Source organism: Leopardus geoffroyi, chromosome B4 (assembly GCF_018350155.1).
Source record: "Leopardus geoffroyi isolate Oge1 chromosome B4, O.geoffroyi_Oge1_pat1.0, whole genome shotgun sequence".
Lineage (NCBI taxonomy): Eukaryota > Metazoa > Chordata > Mammalia > Carnivora > Felidae > Leopardus > Leopardus geoffroyi.
This window is the reverse complement of record NC_059341.1, coordinates 123,284,903-123,310,322: the sequence shown is the minus strand read 5'-3', so window position 1 is coordinate 123,310,322 and position 25,420 is coordinate 123,284,903. Positions and strand designations below refer to the sequence as shown.

General features: G+C 36.9%; 1 protein-coding gene across 3 annotated transcripts in view; it reads left to right on the top strand.

The window, feature by feature from the left end:
* IGF1 (insulin like growth factor 1) overlaps positions 1-12,700 on the top strand; it is a 77,956-nt gene extending 65,256 nt beyond the window's left edge. For 2 of the 3 annotated variants that reach the window (XM_045464248.1, XM_045464251.1), the window contains one exon: positions 5,926-12,700. In XM_045464248.1, the coding sequence (XP_045320204.1) occupies positions 5,926-5,951 (26 nt within the window). In that variant the 3' untranslated portion in view covers positions 5,952-12,700. The remainder of the gene's footprint in view (positions 1-5,925) is intronic. The other variant, XM_045464250.1, reaches the window with a different exon arrangement.
* Positions 12,701-25,420: the final 12,720 nt, after the last annotated feature.

Here is a 25,420-nt window from a genome sequence, read left to right as displayed (position 1 = left end):
GTGTTAACCATGTACCACCCTCTCTTTTCTGCATTTTTTCCATTGATATTTCTTGTACCACAACCTACTAATTGTGAGTTGCAAGACAGGAGGGGCTCTGTGCTGTTTGTCCCTGTGAAGACGACAGTAAAAGTAGGACGCCATGCAAGGGTTGCTATTGGCCTGAACTCTATTGTGCTACTTCTTCAGAAAAATTTAAACAATTTAGCAAGAATTTCCTGGTTTGCTATGTTTGCTCAAAGCACCACGTCTATGGGGAGGGTAGGGAGATGAAGGAGACACGCTACTTGTGCTCAAGGAGCTTACTTTTCAGTGGGGAAACAAACACATACATTACTCTGTAGCACATCAATACTCCAACAAAGATAGAGGCAGAGTAAACTCTGATAGCAAAGAAGCCTGAGCAGACTGATGTTGCCAATAAATGAGTTCACAGAATAGATCAAAATCAAGGGCCCTTGAAATAGTAGGCTTTCTCGCACACAACTATGCCAGGTAAATGTGTAAGGGTAAACACATGCACTCATAACAACATTATGAGGTGGGTGTCCTTACCCCACTCTTTCGTTTTACAGAAGAGGAAACTGAGAAGGAGAGAGCAATATAGTGATTGTCAAAGGTCCCTTAATTCCTACGTGGGGAGATGGGATCTATACCAGGTATGTAAGCCTAGGTCTTTGGGGAAACCAAGATGAGACTAGGCTAAAAGAGTAGGATTTCATTAGGAAAAATACCAGTGTGAAAGGAAATAGAGGAGGAACGAGGAAGCCTGGGCAAGCCCTCAGAACACAATGCAAGTCTGACCCCAAGTGAAGGAGAAGGGGAGGGAGAGAGAACATTGGGTGAAAGTGTCCTATACTGCCATACAGGCTAAGGAAAAGTTCAGAAAAGTCACTAGAGAGTCCTTGAACCGAAAGTTTGCCAACAAAGGAATCTCGTGTTTCTCAGGAATGGGTAACCTTCTATTCCCACCAAACTCAGTCTTGGCATTGGGTGAGGTGCCAGCTCTGGGCCATTCCCCATGGCTAGAGGAAAGGGTAATATTGGAAAAATGGCCATTACCATCATAACCACAGAAAAAGTAGGATGAGGTAACTTCCAAAAAAAAATAAGAGTCTGAACAGACTGACATTGTGTCCAGTCTATATACCTTTCACTTTGCTAAAGAGGCAACCATCCTACCAGCCTCTCAGAATGTGCACCTTTGTCCTTTGGTTTTAAAAGTCACACCCCAAAGCGCTGAGTAGATTGCATGACACTTACTCTCTTGGCTCCCAGAGATGAAAGGCTGACCCAACTCTCATAGAATTTGAACTTGTGATTCCCTGAAGTAAAGAGATATCAAAGTTGATACTGAAATATTTAAACCACTCTCCACAATTTCATGTGTCTCCAGGCCAAACCAGCAAAATAGCTATAACATGTTTTTTTCAACAGGTAAAGAGCTGATATGTGGGTGATCTTTCCAATTATATGATCTTTTTTCCTCATTTTGCCCTTTTTAACAGAAGGTCAATGCCGAATTATGACTTTATGCTATACAATAGCTGCTGATATTCCATGCTGGACAATAACTTCCCAGCATTTTTTTATAGGGCGCCAGGCTTTTCTTAGACTTTATGTCATACAATACTTACTTGTTTGGAGTAGTTGAGATGGAAACAGTCTATTGAAAACATCACTACTTCCTTTCTGAAATTTAAAGAGACTATTATCATCCTTCTTTTAGATACTGTTTCTCAGGCAAAATCTCATAAAGATAGGCAGCAAAAAAAAATAGGGTTCACTCTTACTAATTGAATATTGTGCTACTAGATTTCTATCAATAATAATAGACATGGGGCCCAACTCACACTTGTGGTCAGGGAGGGCACCCTACCCCTGAGTTTAGAGTCTTGCCTTACCCTTTAAACAAGAACCTACCACCATCTGGGATCATGGGCAGCTCATAACATTGTCAGTTATTGTCATTGGAAAGAGATTTGGATTTTGAAACACGCAATATTGTTTTATCTTTTGGGGAAGCAATATGGTAGAGTGGCTAACTGATGAGCTCCAGAATCAGAGGGAACTGGTACAAATCCCAACCATGGTCACATCTTCCTTATAAAAAATTAGGCAAGTTTTCTAAGATTCAGATTCCTTCAAGGTAAAATGGGCAAGACATAGTGTCCATCCCCAAGAGAACTAGAATTAAGAAAAATATATGCAATTAACATACATAATATAGTGCCCAGCTCCTAAGTGATAAAATTATCTTATTTAAATAATAAATTGTTTTCTTATTAGTCCTAGGTCTATCAATTTGTTCTTATGTGACCTCAAGCAAGTCACCAAATGTTAGCAAGCCTCAGATTATAAATGGACTGAAGCAAATAATATCACCTTACTAGAGATCACTGTGTAAAGTATAATGTGTCTGCAAATGTTAATCAAGGTTACTGTTACTGCCATTGTTATTAGCTCTCAGTGATCTTTTTAATCAAAAAGTTTGTGGATTGTTTTCCTTTATCAAGTTAGGAGCTAGGATAAGAGCCAAGAGACAATGGGAGAATGTGAATGTCATGCAACATTTCAGGGCATTTTTCTGCTTCCTAAATATCTGTGCATGGTACATAATGTGTTAGAATGTATATCACATATTAGGACCTTGAAACCTATTCCCTGATGAGTTGGTTTTCTTCAGAGTGATAAATTTCCTCAACCAACCTGAGTGAGCTAGAGGACCAACTTTTTTTTTTTTTTAAATAATCTTACCTTCCCTGGTGTCAATAGGAAACAGTATTTACTCACTACTGTTTTCCTTTCAAAAATCTGTCTAGTTGCATACTAGAAACAGTTTCAGCTGGTTTGTTTGTCTTGGACAAGCTGTTGAAGTGAAAAGTTTTTGCTTGGCTGAATGTGGGACAGTTTCATAACCCTCAAGAAGTGCATTGAAAGTGGGTGCCAGCTCCGGCTGCTTCTAACATGCCTCCACTTGCTGCCCATTGTCAAGGGTGGCCAGCATAATTAAATTAAGACAATGAGCAAAGCAACAGATGCGACTGAGACCAAATCCCTGAGTGCTTTTGTTTTGTCACCATCATTGTCTGCAACAAAGAAGTCACATGTGAGAACCTGGGAAGAGAGCCAAATGCAAACCAGACAACATCCCAGCTGGTTTTGAATGGCCTCCACCTTACGCGTTTGTGCATGGGAACCATGCTACTTGGAGCAATGTCTGCTCTACTCAAGTGAGTTTCTGCTCATGGTTTTGCTGCAATGCTGAAACAGACCCAGAAGAAATAGGCCAGAGTATCCCTGTGCTCAGACTGACACTTTACACCTCCACTTTGAGAGAAAAGAAAAAGAATCTCTCTGTTGGGGAAAAGGATAAGATCTATATGATTGACCAATCTAAACTCAATCCTTTTTGCTGTGGCCTTCATGAATCTGAAGAGGGAACTATAGAAGATACCTGAATTTTTTTATTCTGTAAATCTGGGATTAACTTGGTTTGAGAGAAAGATTGGAGATTAAGCACCTCCTTTGGCTTTCTTTTAATTTGTTACTATTTCATTCTTGAGCATTTTCCTATGTGGGCATTATCCAGATTCTTAAAAACCTTCTTTTCCAAGCTGGTATGCCTGTTAAACAGAAAAAAAGGCAAACTCAAATTAGTATATTTCTAGACCTGTTATTTGGCTAGCAGTTTGGTAGAGAAGTGGTATCCTTAATAATCGCCATTTTGGGAGCCACCTACCATCAGCAGGGTCCACTGAGTATTGAACAGAAATGTTTCAAGGAGTTTGGGACAGTAGTGATCCTACTCTGTAGCCCCATTTGTCTTTCTTCCATTTGTCGGGAGAATTCCTAAGCAAGCAGAATAGCATGTAAGATTAGAAATACAAACTTACTGGTAGCTTAACAGTAGATGTTTTGTACAGCAACATATGAACATTAAATGGACTTGGTAAAGTTGTATGCTATTTGGGGGAAAGTGCCAGGATTTTAAACAGATGGCATTTCAAGCTATCCTGTACAAATGCCAAACTTCCTCCCACAAGCTTTTTTCGATGGCCACTGAGCTAGTTATTTTAATAAACATATTTATACAATGACGCTATCTTCCTTCTATTCAGTCAGTACAGGATATTGACCACCAACTTACAAAGTGCTAACTAGTTTTTTTGAAGGACTTGGTGATAGCTCTAATGTTCCAGGTAGAGCTGGAAAATATGTGTAAGAAAAATTACCAATCTCTATGGGCCTTAGCCAATAGATATTATTTCCAGAGACTGTAGTTAATTTTGTTCCAGCTTCTCACACTCTGCAGGTCTCAGGTCTGAGCAATCTCCAAGGTCCTTACAATGACCTCTAAGTTCCTAAGAATGATTGGATTGAGAGGTCATTACCTTAGCCAGGAGGAAGAATTTGGAGATTCCAGACATCATAATAAGCACTCTTGTTTTGGGTCATGATGAAAGCATGTTCTGGGGAAAAGGGATACTGCGGATTCTTGACCTCACTTTGTACCAATAACTATTCATTATGTTCTCCTCTAAGGTCCTCCTGGCTAGAGGTGAAACCAAGAGGAGAAGCACGTTATGTTTATGCATGCAAATGCCATTTCTTCCTGGATTTAATTCACATCTGATTTGTCTAAATAAACTTTGCTATTTAAATATATTCATGGATAAAATAATAACCATAGGAAAAGCATAATGACTTCGTTCTTCACATTATTACAGGGTCCATTATGGTCATCCATTTAATTAATTCTCTAGCTATTTATTGAGCAACTGCAATATTCCAAGCATGTTTTGGACATACGGATATAACAGTGAACAAACAAACACGTCTCTCTAGGGCTTCTAGTTTAAGCAAAACTCAATATTCCTTGGATAACAGCATTGTTTGCTAATAAGTGAATGGTAGCACCAAAGCAAGGAACCAGGGCTTTTAGTCCAGGAAGGTGACTTTCCAATGAAGATGAAAAAATAATAATAATGAGTAAATAATAATAATAATAATAATAATAATAATAATAGCTGATACTTACATGGTGCTTACCATGTGCCAGAACTATTATAAGTCTACTTATATACTAATACTAATTCTTTAATTATTTTTTTAATATGAAATTTATTGTCAAATTGGTTTCCATGCAATACCCAGTGCTCATCCCAACAGGTGCCCTCCTCAATGCCCATCACCCACCCTCCCCTCCCTCCCATCCCCCTAATTCTTTAATTCTTAATCCTACAGGTAGGAATTATTATTATGCCAGTTTATAGATGAAATTGAGACACAAAAGACTGCCATTTGCACAAGTTCACACATAACTAAACATGGAAGAGCCAAGATTTGAACCCAGCTCAGTATGTCTGTGATTTGATAGATTCTAAATCAATTATAAAACCTCCCAATCTTCTACTTCTAAAACTTTCCCTCTGTCCAAAGAAGAAAAAAATAAAAATGAAAAAGAAATGTCTCCTTTTTACAATAATTAAAATAGAACAAAATGCAATAAAACAATAGAGGATGACCCCAGAATGTGTTCCTTTTTAAATTTTTTTTTTTTTATTTTTCTTTCACTGGGGAAAGATGCCACAGGCCAGAATTCTCAATTTTTCAGAATCTCCTACCTGTCAATGAATCTGTGATGGCAGCAGTTGAATAGAAACATATTTCTGTGTGTTCATAAAGCAATTTGTGGTCCTCATGACACCAAGGGCACATAAAAGTAGCCTGAGTGAGGTTTGACTAAACTAAAAACTAAAGGCTTATCCACTTCTTTCTTAGGAAAAAAAAAACAGACCCAAGCTCTCTATGAGATTGACTGATGAGGCATAAAATAGGAAAGGTTGAGACCCCATGTTACAAATAGATGGGTAGGGTACATAAAACTTCAAGTTAATGTCACTTTTTCTCCTTTATTTTTAGGAAGTACATTTGAAGAACGCAAGTAGAGGGAGTGCGGGAAACAAGAACTACAGAATGTAGGAAGACTGTCCTGAATTGTGAAGAATGACATGCCACCGGCAGGATCCTTTGCTCTGTATGAGTTACCTGATAAACACCAGAAGACCTACCAAAAAATAAGTTTGATGACATTTCAAAAGATGGGCATTTCCCCCCAATGAAATACGCAAGTAAACATTCCAACATTGTCTTTAAGAGTGATTGTTAAAAGCTTTGCACCTTGCAAAAATGGTCCTGGAGTTGGTAGATTGCTGTTGATCCTTTAACAATAATGTTCTATAGAGAAAAAAAGAAATATATATATATATTTCTTAGTCCCTGCCTCTCAAGAGCCACAAATGCATGGGCGTTGTATAGATCCAGTTGCACTAAATTTGTCTCTGAGTCTTGGCTGCTGGAGCCATTCATTCAGCAGCCTTGTCTAAGTGGTTTATTAATTTTTTTTTATTTGCACTTCTTTCTACGCAACACAGGCCATTTGTTTTACAGTGTCTGATAATCTTGTTTGTCTATCTTCACCCCCTCTCCCACCTCATCATCTTTATATTTGCCAAATTTGGCCTCCTCAAGAGCAGTAACAAGCAGTCAAGTAGCACACCCAAAAGATTTTAACCCAAAAGATTCCATCTGTGGCATTTGTACCAAATATAAGTTGGATGCATTTATTTTAGACACAAAGCTTTATTTTTCCACATCTTGCTAAAAAAATGCAAGTAGTTGCAGTTTTGAGGCCAATCATTTTTAGGCATATGTTTTAAGCATAGAAAGTCTCAAACTCTCAACACTTCTTTCAAATGATGAGTTAGTGTGCAACCTGATTAGTAATTTCTCTCTTTTTATTTTTTCCATATAGAGCACTATGTAAATTTAGCATATCAAGAATACAAGATATATCACAAACAGTATGTAAAACTCTGTTTTTTAGTACAATGGTGCTATTTTGTAGTTTGTTATATGAAAGAGTCTGGCCAAAACGGTAAAAGGTGAAAGCAAAACAAAAGAAGCCTGGAGCCAAAAATGACACAAAGGGGAAGGGTACTAAAAATCCATCCATTTGGGAAAGAAGGCAAAATTCCTGCAATTATGCCTTCCAAGAGAAACTTAAGACACAAAGTCCGCTGATGCAAATTTGATTGGTGAGTCTAGAAAGGAGTGGAAAAAGCAGAAGGCTAGGAATTTAACGTCCTGGTTTCTATTTCTCACTGAAGAAACAAACATCTGCCGACTCTGTCTTGGACTCACCGCTGTGTGACTTTGGGCAAGTCACTTCACCTCTCTGTGCCTCAGTTTCCTCATCTACAAAATGGGGGCAATATGCCATCTACCTACCTCACAGGGGTGGTATGAGGATTAAAAAGATAAAGCTCCAGATTTTCTCCTGGGTTGCTATGAGGGCACACGGTCAGAGCCCTTGAGTTGCTGGGATGCCAGGAATTCTATAAACAGCCCATCCACAATATAGCTAGAAAATTGATTAGCCAAATGCTCCTGACATGCTAATTCTTGTCAATGAAGCTATCCAATGAACTATCCAACTATCTAGTTGTTAAAAGCTAACAGCTCCATCTCCTTTAAAACACTTTTCAAAATAACTTAGAAATGTCTGATTTACATTTGATCTGAATTCTGCGTTGGGATTTATGAATACAAAGTGAAAAGAGAGAAAGGAAAAGAAAAAAAAAAAGATTTCCACCAGTGAAACAGCAACTACTCCATCTGACTCTTCCGGGCAGTTACTAGTAATGCGGTAATACTTTTTGCGATATTATAAATGATACTTTATTCATTTTGAACAATATAGTTATTCTTTCTCTTTGGGCAATCTAAAAAAATGTTTCAAATATTTAAGATTTCAAATATTTAAATAATATCTAATTTTTAAAAATCACAAAATTACTTTAATAAATTTGTGCTTCCCCTTAGCTGTATGTACTTATACATATATATTTTTTTAATTTATGTTAAAATATACTTGACTAGAGTTGCTAGTTGAGAGGCAAAATTTTCCTTCAAAACTAGAAATTTTCCTTCATGTCTGCTTACAGAAGTGACCCCTGACCCGCTGTGGGTGCATCTTATCCATTCAACTGAAAACTGATATCAAGAAAATCCAACAGAGAGGACAGGCCCATGGTGGCCTAGAAAATGTTTCCCATCTACTTATCAAGATTTTCTTATTAGAACAATGAATCATCCATCATTTAGATCTTTTTATCTGCCTTCAAACTTTTTGGTGAAAAGCAACCAGACTTGATTACTTCATGCAAATTGTATCCCTTTTATTCTTAGAAAGTGTACATAGAAAACAAAAATAACATCTTTAGTTTTCATCCCACTGGTTCACCTCAGGGTTGAGAGACCAGAAAAAGTCTGACTTCCTGGATCTTCAAACATACCCAAAAGAAGGCCTATAGAGCAGGTACCCCTGCTCAGCCAAAAAATGTTTAAACCCTCAGACCCTCAGCATTATTTGAATTGAGCACCTCTGTCATGCTGAGCAATGTTCTGATCACTACAGACAAATGTAAAAGAAATTGTAACTCATTTTTGCCCTTCATCTATCTTCCAGACAGATGTGTTCTATGGAATTAGGTGCTTGACCCCTCTTCCCAAAATGGCACTTCTGGTTTTTATTTCGTGTTCTTTATGTATACCTTCTAAAATTACTGTTTCCCAGCAAAACTTTACCTGTAATCCTCTGCAGACCTATGAGTTTCCAGACACAGTTGAATATGGTAATTCTAAGAGTGTCTATGACTTATTTGATTCACTTAATAATTCTATTCACAGCCAAAAATACCCCAGTGAGGAAAGCTTAAATGTGCAAAGTCATATTATCTTTCTTAATTTTTCTAACATATAATCCTCTCCTTTATATCATAAATCAATGAATTAAAAATTAACTAATTACACTAACTCAACTATCTTATTTTAAAATGAAATAAAACTAGAAGACAAATCAATGTAAAACTTCAAAAGTCAGTTGATGCCATACTCTACAGCAGAATGACACAGGATTGATAGAAAGGAGCACCTGAAATTTCACAAGTCAAAACTTTTATAAGCTTTGCTTTTGATTTCTCAAATGAGGCAATTTCAAAATGTTTATGAAAAAGCTGTCAATATTGGTAATAACAGACTTAGTTCTAGTTTAACTGACAATACTGAATTATCTACATCAAATCTCTGTTCCCAATTCCCCAAATAATAGAACAGTATCTTTTGAAGACTTTAAGATGAGGAGGCTCCACTGAAAAAGTTAATGTATCTTTACATCAGAATCTACTCTTCTAGAGATAGAGAAAAATTTGCAATACCCACTCCTCCATACACACATGCATGTGCATGTATGTATACACACACACACACACACACACACACACACACACACACACACACTCATCCTAAGAGTCCAATGGAATACTCAGAAGAAATCACTTCCTTGGAAAATCTCATTGAAAAAAAAAAAGCCTGGCCTCCCTTGAGAATCCATCCCCTCCTTGGAATGTCAATGTTTATGTAGATGAAACCATCTCATGCACTGTGGCTCCAGGGTTTCTGTTACTAGTTTATGCACTTGGGAGACTGCTTGAATGGAAGATGTAGCACATTTTGCTTTCCCATTTATTGTTTGGCCAGCTATGCCAATGTGGTGCTATTGTTTCTTTAAGAGAGTACTTGACTAAAAAAAAAAAAAAAGAGAAAAAAAAGAAAAAAAAGAAAGCATAGACATATTTTTTTAAAGTATGAAAACAACAATTCTATAGATAGATGGCTTAATAAAATAGCATTAGGTCTAGTCACCACCACCTTTCAACTTTTTGTCACTCACAAGTAGCGTACTGTTCACCAAATTGTGAGTTTGGGGGTGTGGAGGCAGAAGATGGCATTTTTCTTAAGTTAGAAGCCTCCATTATTCTGCTGGCTCTCAAACTCAGAAAAATTAGCAATATATTATCCAATCTAAATACCTTAATCAAGAGCATAGAGTATAAATGGAGGGCGGGGAGGACCTTACAGGCAACTGGCAGAACAAAAGATGATAAAGTTACTTATTGATTTTTGTGCTCTCTGCTCTAAAAATGGATATTCAGCAAGTGGAGAAAATAAAAACAAAGAGAAAAAATGCATAGATTAAATCTGCTAAAAATAGCTTCTGCCATATCCCCCTTAAGTCATTCTTTGGCATTTACTGGTTTATAGAAGATATTCTCCCTTCATCTAAACATCTCAAAGAGCAGTAGCTCTCATAAAAAGCAATCACTGATCTCATTGGGAAGTGTTGGAAAGTATTTCCTTATGAGATGGGGGTTATCTACTGATAAGGAAAGAGAAGAATTTATGAGAAATCGTTGAAAGAGATGGCTAACAATCTGTGAAGATTTTTTTGTTTTGGGGTTTTTGTTTTGTTTTGTTTTTTACTTTATACAGTCTTTATGAATATCTTAATGTTCAAAAATGACTTGGTTCTTCTTTTCTTTTTTTATATTGGAATGAGGGATGATAAGTTAAACCCACATAGACTCTTTAAAACTATAGGCTAGATAGAAGTGTATGTTTGACTTGTTGAAACTATAATCAGACTATTTAAAATGTTTTTGCTATTTTTAATCTTAAAAGAGTATACTAATTTATTAGAGACAGATCCTGTTTGGCTCTTTTCATAAGAAATAACATTCCCACTCAAATCACCTGTGCTTTTCCAACAATATTTTCAAAAGATAAATCTGATTTTTTAATACAAGAATTCTTTATGCCCCTTGCCTGCAATGATCATGAAGTTCAGAATATGAGGGGGCAAAAACAAGAAGAAAATTTAGTTGATTCTTTGTTTTTGGTTTGTTTGTTTTCAATGCTAGTGTTTAATCTTATAGTACATATTTGCTTATTGCTATTTTAATATTCTAAAAGACTTTCCTATTAGGTATTAGAAACTGATACATAGGTATTTTTGTGTGTGTGATTTCTATTTAAAAAAAATGGATATGAGAAGACTGTCTGAAGCTTTAAGTGCATATGGTACAGGATAAAGATACCAAGTGAAATAACCAAGTCCTATCTGGAACAATCCTTTTCGGGGGAAACCTCTCATAGATAAGACAGAGGCCCAGGGAGTTTTTGAAACTGTTTCTATTCCTCCCAGTCATTCATTTAGTATCTCCCTCAAAATTTTATAAAGGGGTGACCAGGCTGAAACCCTGGAATTAAAGGGACCTCTTTAAAAATAAATACTCCTCATGTTCCCTCTTAATTTATGGTTACACATTGATCTTAAACATGGTCCTTCTTTCTCCCCATTCTTCAGCTGTCATTGATAAGGTCTTTGAAAGGAAAAAAAAATTTTTTTTTCATTTGAAAACGGAGAACACAAAAGTCCAAATGTTACTGCCCAATTGAAATGTGATTTAAGATGGAGATAGTTTCTCCTACTTAGTCCTTGCTGAATCACCTGTCACCTTCAAAATGACCTTTCATAAGATTTAGAATCTGCCCTTTTTTTTAATTGCCCAGGCCTACTGTAGCCTAAAAGTAAATATTATATTAATTTTCTTTTACCCAAACTACACTGATGTAAAAGTAGGAAAAATAAAAACAAAACTCAAAATCCCTTCCAAGCCACCCACTGGCCCCCTTTACCTACCCAGTGCAAAGTCACTTCTGTGAATCTCTTAATCTGATTTTGTTTGGATATTTATCTTGTACCTGCTGCTAAACACACTGCAGGAGGGAGTCTGCAACCTCAAACTGTCTACTCACATCTCTTATCTGTGTCTGTGTATCATTAAAATGTCTATTCAAAATATTAAAAACTTTCAAACACCATGCAGCTTGTATTCAGTTTACATAAAGGCCCCAAGTACCATGTCAGATCTCTTGTTACTAAGAGAGTTAATGAACTATGAGAACTGGGATTATATCATGTGTTTTGATTCATATGTTTGTTTGTTTTTTCACACCTACAAACCAGGTGTGATAAAGACACTTACAGACACTGAATTCTTCCCTGCTACTTTGGAACAAGAAAATAATGATTGGTCATTCATTATATTTGTCTTAGTTCAAAGGCATTTTTTATTAAATTAATTCTGATTGCATTTGAAATCATTATTCACTTATGGCAGAGGATATCAATCCTAATGACTTCTAAAACTGTAACTAACTGAATCGTTATCTTACATTTACTGTTAAGTAACCATATTTGGAAAAATGTATGGCTAGAGCGTCATAATAAAATGATATATCTTTCTTTAGTAATTACATTAAAATGAATCATGTTTGATTAATTAGTTCTTTTGGACAATGTTGGTGTAATGTGTCATTCCTTAAGAATTCTATTGTTATGTAGCATTTTTATTAATTAAATCACTGCAACAAATAAAATTTACCCAGAAAAATAAAACTAATCATATACCAGGATGGAGATATCTTATAGAATTTACAGATCATATTTAACAATAAATGTTTCAAAGAACTTGTACAAACTATGTAAAAGATGTATGAATTGTACAATATATGCATTAACAATAAAGCAGGTTTAAGTAACTGACCCCACTCACTGTAACTCAACAGTGAGTTATAATCCATGACACAAATGGTCTGGGAAAAGATTTTCTATCATGTAGGACACATCTACAAGTAGCATTCAATACACTCCCAATATTGTGTGGTTCCATGAGAATGAGGTCTCTCAGCATTGGGTTTTTATTTCAATAAATTTTTCTAACTCTTTACTGAATATCAAACTCATAGCAGTATTTGTGGAAGCACAAAGTGGAAAGATCAGTAATTTCCCTCTTGTTATATGAAAGCATTTCATTCTATTTGCCTTTTCTTAAACCTCCCATGAACTATTTGGAAAGTTACCTAAATGTCTAAAAGGCTCAGGAGTCTCGTACTTATTTTAAGAAACTCCTAGCAATACCAGTTTATTATTTTCCCACGTGCAGCTCACCGTTACTCTGTGACTCCCTCAGAGTTTCTGCGGCTCTCCTTTGACACTGACATTTTCCAGGCCTCCTTGTCCTATTTGTGCTCAGCATCTTGCTTCCAGTGGCCATGAGCTTCTAACCGCATTGTTTCTCTCCACCTTCCCCCCTAGACAATACTTTTCTCCCTTCCTTCACACTAGGCTAATGTGGGTACCGCCTTTCAATGAAGGCTCTGGGGATGATGAAGTGGGAGGCAATTAAGCATGGGGCAGAAATCTGCTGCCAATGTCAAACATCACTGTCACTAAAATCCATTAAGGAATCTCTGGCTGCTCAAGTGTCTCTTGTCATTTTAGTAAGACCCCTTCCTCTCCTCAGCAAACTCTCCCTGGAATTACTTCCTATCCAATCCTTCAAACTCTCCCTTAGAAAGAACTTTCAAGGACATTCTATTTCATTCTCATGCAGAGCAATCTTCCCCATCACAGCTTCACCCCTGGTGGGAGTGGGAGGAGGGCCTGTTCCCTTTTTATTACTGAATATGCCCCAAAGGTGATTTTTCCTAAACAAAAGAGCAATTCTGTCCCTAAGAGGAATTTTGTCTTCCTTCAAGGTCGTCTGAGTAAAATTGCAGCTGCTTTTTTAAAATGACATTTTTGCTTTCCTGTAAGATCTGTAAGAGTGGTAATATTGTTGATTAATAATATTAATATTTGCTGAGCACTTACTATGGGTCAGTCACTATGCCAAGTGGTTTACCTCTATTATCTCATTAGTCCTTATAAAAATTCTGAGTCAGGCACTGTTATGAACCCTATTTTACAGATGAAGAAATGGAAACTCAAAGACATTATTTAACTTACTGAAGGTCACAGGCAGGGTGGGCTTGAATCTGGAACTGAGGACATCAAAACCTGCATTATTACTATTTTGCCATTCATGCCTCAATCCAGACCCAAGGTCAGTTCCATATACTGACAGATACATTCTTGTTAAAGTTCGGTTTTACATGCTATAGGAAAAAATATAGTTAATTGCACCTTTGAGTGATAATTTATGAATATTATATTCTGAACATAAGTAAGCATTTTTGCTCAATAACCAACGTATCTAACTGGGCCTTCAACCCTACCTGTCGCCATTTCTCTGCTCATTCACACTGCAGTGTCACTTCCTGATAGTCCTTCATATAGTGATTGTAATATCCCATGGTAAGCCAATCTCGGGATTCCTCAATGAGGAGGTATGAGTTGGGTCCTTATACAGTCCAGAAATGAACCATTCCCACATAAGTAAAACTAGAAGCTGATGATGAAGAATCTCGCCAAGAACTTTGGCAACAATAGGCCTATTGTTCTCTTGACAGCTTATCACAGCCAGTGTGGTCTTGTCATGTCAGGGACATGGTTGAATTGGGGCTTCGTAGACAAATGTGGATTAAAGGGGTGAGTTTCATGAGACACATGTTCTTATATCCCTGCCCTTCAAAAGGGCCTTAAGTATACCACTCTAGGGCTTCCCAGTGGGTATAATGCTAGCCCCAAATGGCATTTTGGAAACATGTAAGGACATTTGGGGTTGTCAGTCATGATGATTGAGGAAGGCATTATTGGCATTTAGCTGGACAGGGGTTAGGACTCCAGACATTTCACATAGATGACAAACCTACTTGTAATCACGTAAGCCTAGACTGTAACTCCAATTTATTCATAAGCTCAAAGTATTTTTGCATAACTTTAATATAAGCTGATTTTTTCCAGGAATGTAATTACCATGTAAATTAAGAGGAAGGTGGTACTTTATTTCATTTGGAACTTTATCCAGTGTTGCCACTATTTTAGAAAAAAAACCAAAAACATCATTGATGACAATGCTAATTGTGCTATTTGAATCTCTCCATTCTCTGAGCGGATCAGTCTGCTTGCAGCTGTCACATTCATGATTCTCCACATAAGTGTAAACATCTGACCACTTCATTATGTGTTCTAATAGAGTTGTGCCTGAGCATTTCTATCTTGTAATGCATGTTATTCTATTATAAACTATTTTCATTTTAGTTCTCCTTTATATTATGGTTCAGGCAACATTTTGTTTTTTGTTGAAGTTGTATATGTCAGCATTATCTATGAATTTCTCTTTGGGGCATTAAAGGGTATATCATAAAATATTTGTTCCATAAAGGGGAGCTTTGGGTTTGACAGAACTGAACCACTGGGCTATACATACCAATTAGGATCCTCCCTGGGTTTGCCCTCTTCTCAGTGAGGCATCTTTAAAGTATAAATGCTGAGCTGAAAGCTGGTGTCTTCCTCACCTGTTTATGGATAGAGATTAAATCTCTCTGGGATCCAATAAAGGATAATGGTTATGGTTAATATAACATCTGGTTTCTGAATGTTCTTTCCTTCACCCTGTGATGGGATGAGATGATTTTGAAAAGAATAAAGCAATCAGTAAAAACAGAAACAGATGTAAATTGGATTTGAGACAATTGCAGCAGCACATCCGAAGTAAAATTCGACCTTGGATTTCAAGCAAGGTAGGAAATGTGGCCTAGAAAGGAGGTTTCTCTTTTTAATGACTACTACCAGGAAAGTTAAAAATGGAGTAACTGTCCTATAATTTCCTAGCTCTACTTTGTTTATTTAACTCAGTGGCTCCTACTTAGCTCCCAACCTCTTTCTCAGGGAACAGTAGTAACAGTCTCTCTCCAAATGGAAATGGGGAGTGGGGTGTGGGGTGGTCATCATCTCTATTCATGGCAAGTCTCTGTATAAGTACTATGGTTGAGTCTATCATTCCACCCCACAACTATGGGACTGTCCTTCCCAACCTCAAATCTCTGAGAGAGAGTGAGGAGAAAGTAATTGTTCCTGTAAAGAAGGAAGGAGACAACAGTATCAGAAGCAGAAACCATACCCAGGGTTGTGCTCTGCCACTTTATTTGGCCCAGAACTTCTACTTCAGCCACCCTCGTAGAACCTAAAATACCCAAAGGCAGGGTTACCCCAAGACCAAAATACTCTTCTTATTTCTTTTGCCTCTCTCTGCTTTAAAGGTCATTTGGGAATGGAAACATTCCCATCCCCTTCCTATGCCAAATAAATTCTCTTACACTGTTAATATTGAAAAGTTTCTCCTGGTATCTCTAGACCTCACAGCCACAGTAAAAGGTACATATTTTACACTAGAACGTTATCTGTTTGCGCTCATACCCATTTCCCAACATTCCCTTCATTCGCTATTTCACAAGGAACATTTCCCTGTCCCTGTGTTCCCTGGTTGCTGACTAGGTTTGCCTAATAAGAGGCACTGTGACAAAAGAAGCAAGGCAGGAGGAAGGAAGAAGCCGGGGTGTTTTCCCCATTTTCTCTCTCTGTTTCAAGTAGCATCTTTGGCACTGATGGCAAGTCCTCCATGGTTCCTGCTCCCACCCTGAGTAGCACCCTGTGCCCAGAGGGGACCTAGACCCACCCAGATGGTTTTTCTCAGATGGGAACACCACCTCCTGTCTGCAACGATGGTAGTGACTTCCTGATGTTGATCTCTGGGTTGACTCCCCTTTCTTATTTGGATACTCATTTCTTTCATCACCTGTATTAAATACCCTCTGTTTATAATACCTAGAATGGTTTCTGCTCCCCTCACTGGACCCTAACTCATACCCACAGGGATAACATGGTGGTAAGAAGCATGAGCACCGAAATCAGGCAGATGTGGGTTTGTGTTGTGGTTCTGACATTTCTAGTTGGCTGCTTTGGACAAATTAAAACAACTTCTGTGAGTCTCGGTTTCCTCTTTTGTAAAAATTAATAATAATAATAATAATAATAGTCTACCTAATATTAGTATTTGAGGATTGAACATTATCATGCAAGTCCCTAAACTTCTAGATTTCTCAAAATAGTGCAATTTCCAAAAATAAATGTATAAATTGACATAAGGTAGAAAAATATATTTGACTACAGTAAGGACATTTAAAAAGAATCTTTCTGTAATTACAAGGGAATGCATTTAAATATCATGGATATAATCTCAGAATAAAGAGAAGTTTCTTAAATTTAATAAATTAACCTTTATGGAAACTCATCACTTTGTATTAATTTTTTCTTTTCATCTTTTCAATTTCTCTATGGCTAGATTAAAACACTGGCACAGTTCTGCATTGGTCTGCTCATCAGCTCTTGTTTAGTGTGATTCCTAACTTTTGTACGATTTCCTTCATTATCTCTACTTCCATTGTTCTTATTAGTCATGAGAGAGGTAATTAAAGACCTAAGATACCCAAGGTAGAACTCTCTCTATTGGCTTGTCACACCCTTTCCTATGTACGCTCTGGTTCAAGGCCTCAACTTTTCTGACACTGACCAAGTGACCACTTTTTTCCTTAATTTGATTCTGACAGCAAAATCAAGTGAAAAGAACTGTTTGAATCTAAAAATCCTTGCATCACAAATGTGAGCCCAGCATTTTCTTGCTGTGTCACTGATCCTTTCTTTTTATCCATCCTGGCCCAGCCCAGCCATCAGAGGTACAAACTTTCCATATAATGATTTTTAAGAGCTTATATGGTATTTTCAGGCTGTCCCTATACAATATCAAAATAACTACTCTTTTACTATAAGTTCAAGAAAACAATGCAAATAAGTCCCTTGTGTTTCATTATGCACAACCTAAATACCAATAACTTTTTAATCAGTTTTCCTGAATTCATCAGCATATAACTTCAGTTATTCTACCTTTTACTTTTAGTCATATTTGTTCCATGCCGTATTCTTCTAAGTCATCACTGTAATTTTTGGCAACCTGTTAAATAATATTTGATGGTCTAGTCTCTTACTACTCAGCCTTTCAAATTTTCCATAATGTCAAATAGAAATATCCCTGATGTGGCAAACACAAGAGTCCCTGAAAGAAAAGTGAGCCTATTTTCAAGTGCTTCTTAAACTGAGGATTTAGTTTGAATCTTTCAATATGTGTGTAACATTATTCCAAATCTTCTTTGGGTTGCTCTTGCAGGACCCAGGGGTGTATCAGTCAACTGGAAAAGCAATTTGAGAACCTCTGGGATTGATTTTTGAAAATGCAGTATCCACAAAAACAGACTTCAGATGCTATCCCAGCAAATCTTGGCAACTCTGTACTTATGTAGAAGATGCCTTCTGTGGGTTTGTCCAAAGGTTGTTCTATGAACACCGTCACTCTTTTAAACACAGCACATTCTATGCTGCATCCACGTATGATCATTTCGCAAGAATTCTGAGTGTAGACTTGTATTTCCCAGTAAGAGTATGCAGCAAGCTAGAGCAGCCTGATAAGATAAGGAAAATATGTCAGTAAAAGGTTTGCTTAGAGAGTCTTTTGGGCACATTCATGTTCTCCAGGGTTTATTTGTACAATATTAGTAAGCCAATTCCCAAAGTCAGACTGATAATATTCAAATACTTCCAAGAAGACACTTGCACTGAACAACACATTCTTGGATCATCATACTGCCTTTTACCTGAGAAGTAAATACATGTGGTAAAACAGATGTGGGTGGCCATAAACAATACTGTTCCATGTGCATTTGGTCATGACGTTGTCTCGGAAAATATGATCTCTGAAGAAAGGCAAACAAAATTTCTTGAAGAAGCAACCCAGATAAACCCACATGAAGCCACTCTTCCAGTAGTTTTAATGGATTGCACATAATCACTCATACTTTCTCATGTCCCCTGCCTTGGGACTAATGCTACATAGTTTAGAGACAAGTAGACAGGATTAGGGGTGAAGTCTGTGAACCACAGAACACAGTTTTCCTCTCCATGAAACTAACTGGCCCTTCTGGGGATCAAACCCATGACCTTGGGCTCATTAGCACCCTACTCCAACCATGCCCAAAACAAATACAGGTTTGAAGCAGAGGAGCTTCAAACCACACATAAGAATGTAATCAACAGAGCCACAGGGAAACACATAAAGTAAACACTTTCTATATAGGCAAAAAGAAAAAAAATATTTGGAAAGAGACTACATTCTCTAAATCCCTTAGTCATCTGAAGTCTTACTGGAAATTTCCACTTGGATATCTTCCATCACTTTGACTTCTACCCACTTTCCTCTCTCAGCCCCTACCCCTGAAAGGAATTTACCATTTGGAACATTTGTCTATGGCACCATCACTCAGTCAACCAAGTTAAGAACCTTGGAGTTGACTCAGCAACACATTTGACCATCCAATGCATATTTAGTCCAAAACAAAATCCCCCTGAGATCTTTATTCAAACATCTTTCATATCTCTCTTTCTGTCTATCACCAAAGACGTCACCATAGTGCAACACCTACTGCCTTCTGAACAGTTGCAATGACTGCCTATAAGCTCTCCCATCTCCAATCTATTTTATATAAAATTCTAAAAATCCTAGTTAGCATATCTTCTCAAAAACCTCAGTGACTACATACTGATGTCTCAAATGTCCAATCTGATATCTTAAATTTTCCCAATATCTACTACAACTAAACTTTTGACATGTATCCCACCTTTGCATAAACCATTCACCCTGCCTGGAAAGTGTCCCCCTTCTTTTCCAAATATCCAAAGGCTAGCCATCATTTAACATGTGGCCCATGTTAAAATTCTGTCTCTCTAGCCTATTTCAAGCCAGGATTTTCCTGGATTTTTCACTCTTTTAAACTCCTGAACCCCTCATTAGCAATACATTCATTAGGAATCTAATTCTCTACTAATCCATCATTAGTTTATTTTTCCTCTATGTAACACTTGTCCATCAACCATATTGTAGATTCTCTGAAGGCAGGGATTTGGCTTTCATCTCATAGGAATTCAGTGAATTCTAATGTGTGAGAGGTACCATTCTGGGAATATAGTCATAAAAAAACATTATATGATAGTAATAGTATAGTATAGTATATTACAGTAAGAGTGAGATAGGAAATAAACAAATACATGAACAAAGTACTTTCTCTTTCTCCCAGGTATTCCCATGGATATTCCTACTTCACACAGTTTTCACTGAAAAAGAAAAGATGCCATCCCTGGCCTCGATCTAAAATAGCATACCCTGTCTTGGCCTTTTGATCCCCTTACCCTGCCCCATAGCACTTCCCACTGGCTCTATATTATACAAATGCTTATGTATTGGCTTGCTTACTGTTGGTTGACCTCAGTGATGTATCTCCAGCACCTACAACAGTTTCTGATACATATAAGGTCCTCAATAAAGATTCATGAGATGTATGAATAAATGAATGAAAACTTAAGCTGGGGCCTGAGGAAAATGTGGTAGGATTTTGTGATGAAAAAATATAATAAACAATAATAAAATATAATAATAAGATATATAAACAATAATAATATATTATTATAAACATATAAAATAAAAACAATTAAAATATAAACAATAGCAGCAGCAACCATTTCTTGAGGAATTCTATGTGCCAGGTATTGGATGAAGGGCTTTAAATATCTTATCTCAATTAATGCTTAAAATAACTCTATTTATGTATTCATGATTACCTATTGACTAAAGTGAGCTTAGGAATATTAAGTAGCGTGAGCATACATAACAGAAGAAATTGCCCAGAATCTACACATAATTCCTATAAATCAACGTAAAAATAAAAATAACCCAGTATAAAATTGGGCAAAGATATGAACAGAGAACTTGTGGAAGTGAACATACAAATGGCTGATAGTCATATGAAAAAGAGTGCTCACTCCCATTTATAGTGAGAAAAATTAAAATCTAAGCCACAGTGAAATGGAATTTTTTACTCATAATATTGGTAAAAGTTCTAAGGTTTAGTGATATCAAGTATTGACAAGAGTGTGGAAAAACATATTCTCATATTCTACTTGTGGATGTATATTCCAGTTCATTGGAGGGTGAGTGGGCAGTAATTAGTAAAATTTAAAATGCCCATATCCTCCATCAATTCTACTTACTACCCTAGAGAAGTCCTCACAAGTGTATGCATGGGGAAAAGCACAAGGATATCTGATGCACCACTATTTATTAAAGTAAAAACCTGTAAATAATATCAATGTTGACAGGGGTGGGAGGTAATGATTAAATAATTGTGAATGTATTCATAGTAATGAGCACTACCATGTCGTTTTGAAAAATGGGGTATATCTCTATAAACTATATGATTAGGTGTCCAAAGGAAGATTTAGAATGATATCGAGGGCACCTGGGTGGCTGAGTCAGTTAAGCATCTGACTTCAGCTCAGGTCATGATCTCGTGGTTCATGAGTTCAAGCCCCACTTCGGGCTCTGTGCTGACACCCTGGAGCCTGGAGTCTGCTTAGGATTCTGTGTCTCCCTCTCTCTCTGCCCCTCCCCTGCTCTCTCTCTCTCTCTCTCTCTCTCTCTCTCTCGCTCTCTCCCAAAAATAAACATTAAAAAAATTTTAAGATTTATAATTATATCTAAAGTAGCCTATAATATATGCAATAGAAAACAAAACAGTGCGTTTTCTATGGAGATAGATGATAGATAGATGATAGATAGATAGATAGATAGATAGACAGATAGAAAAAAAGGAGATAGGAAGAGAGGTGGGGGAAGGAAGGAGGAAAAAAGGAAGACAATTTAGAAAAAGAAAATGGATAAGAGAGAGTACACCTAAGGAGAGTATGGAGAAGAGTGGAGGGCCCAGGACCAACCCCAAAGAACTACATTACTCAGTTTGGGTAAAGGAAGGGGGTTCTGAGAAGCTTCAGTCACAAATATAGAAAGAGAGCCAGAACACTGAGGTGCACTGAGTGAGGTCAACAAAATGTTACATGGAGACTATCAGTGTTCCACTACATTGAAAGGTGATAAAATGTTTAGCAGGTTACTTTTGCATCATAGCAGATATTGGTGGCTTTTCTTGACTAATTTTTGGACAAGAGAGAGCAGCACATTCAGGCAAAAATAAAGAATTAATGAGAGGTCAGGAAATGAAGAAAAAGATATAGAGAACTTTTGATCAAGAAGGTGTCAGAGACACAATGGGAATGTGGGCCCCAGAGTTATTTTTAATGGAAGATACTAGAGAAGGTATGTATGTTAAGAGAAATGACCCAGTAAAAAAGGTGAAGATCAAAGATTAAAATAGAGAAAAGGAACAACTTGAAGAACAAACTCCTTGAAAAGATTAGAAGGGATAAGATCCAGACCCCTGCAGAAAAAAAAAGTTATTTGATAAGAGAAGGGATACTTCCTGAAGGGTAGCAAAAGGGAAGAAAGCAGTGCGACTGCAGGTAGGTTTATAAATCCGGTAGCAAAAGAAATGGGTTGTGCATGTCTGATGATGTCTACATTCCCTGTGAAGTAGGAGGATTCAAGGTAACCATAAAAAGAATGAAATCTTTCCATTTACGACAACACGGATGGAACTTAAGAGTATTATGCTAAATGAGTTAAGTCAGAAGAAGAAAAATACCATATGACTTCACTCATATGGTATGGAATCTAAAACCAAAACCAAAACCAAACATGTAAGCAAACAAAACTCATACATACACAGAACAGACCAGTGCTTATCAGAGGGAAAGGGGTTGGGGGTGGGCAAAGGGGCAAAGGGGGCCAACTGCAGGGTGATGGGTGATAACTAGACTTGGGGTTATCACTTTGTAGTGTAAACAGAGGTTGAATTATAATGCTGTACAACTGAAACATATAATGAAAAAAAAGTGAGGGCAATGTGGGGAGTGGAGGAGGTCAAAGTTTGAGGTGGGAGCAAAAGGTATAAAATACATTTTTTGTGGCAGGTAGGAGGACAACCTTAGTAGAGAAATGTATTAGCAGAGAATGTCTATTTGAAGTTGAGAATATATGCCAATATAATCATTTGTGACTGTAGGTTAAATATACCAGAGAAAATGTATAGCATTAAGCTTTCCTTTCATTCAACTTTCAGTAAACATACAGTTAATCAAAAAGTGTGCAATCTATCAGGCATTTATTTTCTGAAATCAAAGAATCATTTGAAGAATACTGTTCGGTGCTCCTTCGTTAACACTGTTCTGAAAGAAAAAAAAAAACTGTTCTGAAAGCTTCTCCGTTAATTAAATGAGCAGTATTCTTTTTGTTTTTGTGAATGAACTGAGAAACAATAGGTATAAGTGAGTTATCTTTGATCCTTCTTTCCTTCATTCCTGTAGCCACCTTAGCCATCAAGCCCTCGCATTCTGCCTTCCTGGTGCTTCCCCAGTATGTCCTCCTGTTCCATAACTACTGATATTACTCTAGGCCTGCACATCAGTGGGGCAAAAGCCAGCTGCATATAAGAATCCTCAAGCTCTACCCGAATTGGTTCAGCACTCTCAGACACTGGAACTCTGAAGTGTCCATTTTTAAAATTGAAGTGTAATTGACATATTACATATTAGTTTGAGGTGTGCAACATATTAATTCAATATTTATATACATTGCAAAATCATCACCACAATAAGTCTAGTTACCATCTGTCATTATGTAAAGTTACCAAAAATTTTTTTCTTCTGATGAGGATTTTTTTTTAATTTTTTTTTCCAACGGTTATTTATTTTTTTGGGGGACAGAGAGAGACAGAGCATGAACGGGGGAGGGGCAGAGAGAGAGAGGGAGACACAGAATCGCAAACAGGCTCCAGGCTCTGAGCCATCAGCCCAGAGCCCGACACGGGGCTCGAACTCACGGACCGCGAGATCGTGACCTGGCTGAAGTCGGACGCTTAACCGACTGCGCCACCCAGGCGCCCCGAGGATTTTTAAAATATACACTTTCAGCACCTTTGGAATATATAATACTATTAACTATAGTAACCCTGCTGTACATGAAATCCCCATGACTTATTTATTTTATAACTAGAAGTGTGTACCTTTTGTATACTTGGTTATAGATCCCCTTTATCCATTTTGCATACTCCCTAACCCCCTCATCTCTGGTAATCACCAATGAGTTCACTGCATCTATGAGTTTTGTTTGTTCATGTGTTTTCTTTTTTAGATTCCACATATAAGTGAAATCATACAGTATTTCTCTTCCTCTGTCTTGCATATTTCACTTAACATAACACCCTCAAGGTCATCCATGCTGTCACAAATGGCAGGATTTCATTCTTTTGTGTGACTGAACAGTATTCCATTATATATACATTACATCTTCTTTATCCATTCATTCATCCAGGGGCACTTAGGTTGGCTCCATATCTTGTCTATTCTAACTAACGCTGCAACGAATGTAGGAGTGAATATATATTTTCAAATTATTGTTTTCATTTTTTTATAATAAATACCCCAGAATGGAATTGCTGAATCATATAATACTTCAATTTTTAATTTTTTTGAGGGAATTTCATACTATTTTCCATAGTGGCTGTACCAATTTACATTGCCACCAACAGTGCACAAAGGTTTCCTTTTCTCCACACCATTGCCAACACTTGTTATTTTTTTCTTTTCAATAATAGCCATTCTAACAGGTCTGAGGTGATATCTCATTGTGGTTTTGATTGGAATTTCTCTGATGATTAGTGATGTTGAGCATCTTTTCATGTGTCTGTCTAATCAATCCTCTGCCTATTTCTTAATCAGATTGTTGGTTTGTTTTGTTATTGAATTGTATAAGCTCTTTATATATTTTGGATATTAGCCCCTTATTGGACATATGATTTGCAAATACCTTCTTCCATTCAGTAGGCTGCCTTTTGATTTTGTTGATGATTTCCTTCACTGTGCAGAAGCTTTATAGTTTGGTGTGCTCCCATTTGTTTATTTTTTGCTTTTGTTGCCCATGCCTTGGGAGTCAAATACAAAAAATTATCTCTAAGACTGATGTCAAGGAATTTATCTCCTATGTTTTCTTGTAGTTTTATGGCTTCATGTCTTACACTGAAATTGTTAATCCATTTTGAGTTAATTTTTATGTGTGATTTAAGACAGTGATATAGTTTCATGCTTTGCATGTGGCTGTTTAGTTTTTCCATCACTGTTCATTGAAGGGATTGCCCTTTCCCCATTGAATATTTTTGCTTCCTTTGTCATAAATTAATTGACCATATATGTATCCGTTTATTTCTGGGATTTCTGTTCTGTTCTATTGATAAATATGTCTGTTTTTCATAAGAGACTGTTAAAAACTGAGAACAAACTGAGGGTTGATGGGGGGTGGGAGGGATGGGAGGGTGGGTGATGGGTATTGAGGAGGGCACCTTTTGGGATGAGCACTGGGTGTTGTATGGAAACCAATTTGACAATAAATTTCATATATTAAAAAAAAAAGAAAAAAAATGTCTGTTTTTATGCCAACACCACACTGTTTTGATTACTATAGTTTTGTAATATAGTCTGAAATTAGAAAGTGTGATGCCTCCAGCTTTGTTGTTTATAAAGATTGCTTTGTCTTTTGGGGTCTTTAGTGGTTCCATACAAATTTTATGTTTGTTATATTTCTGTGAAAAAAGTCATTGGAATTTTGATAAGGATTGCATTGAATCTGTAGGTTGCTTTGGATAATATGGACATTTTAACTATTAATTTTTCCAACCCATG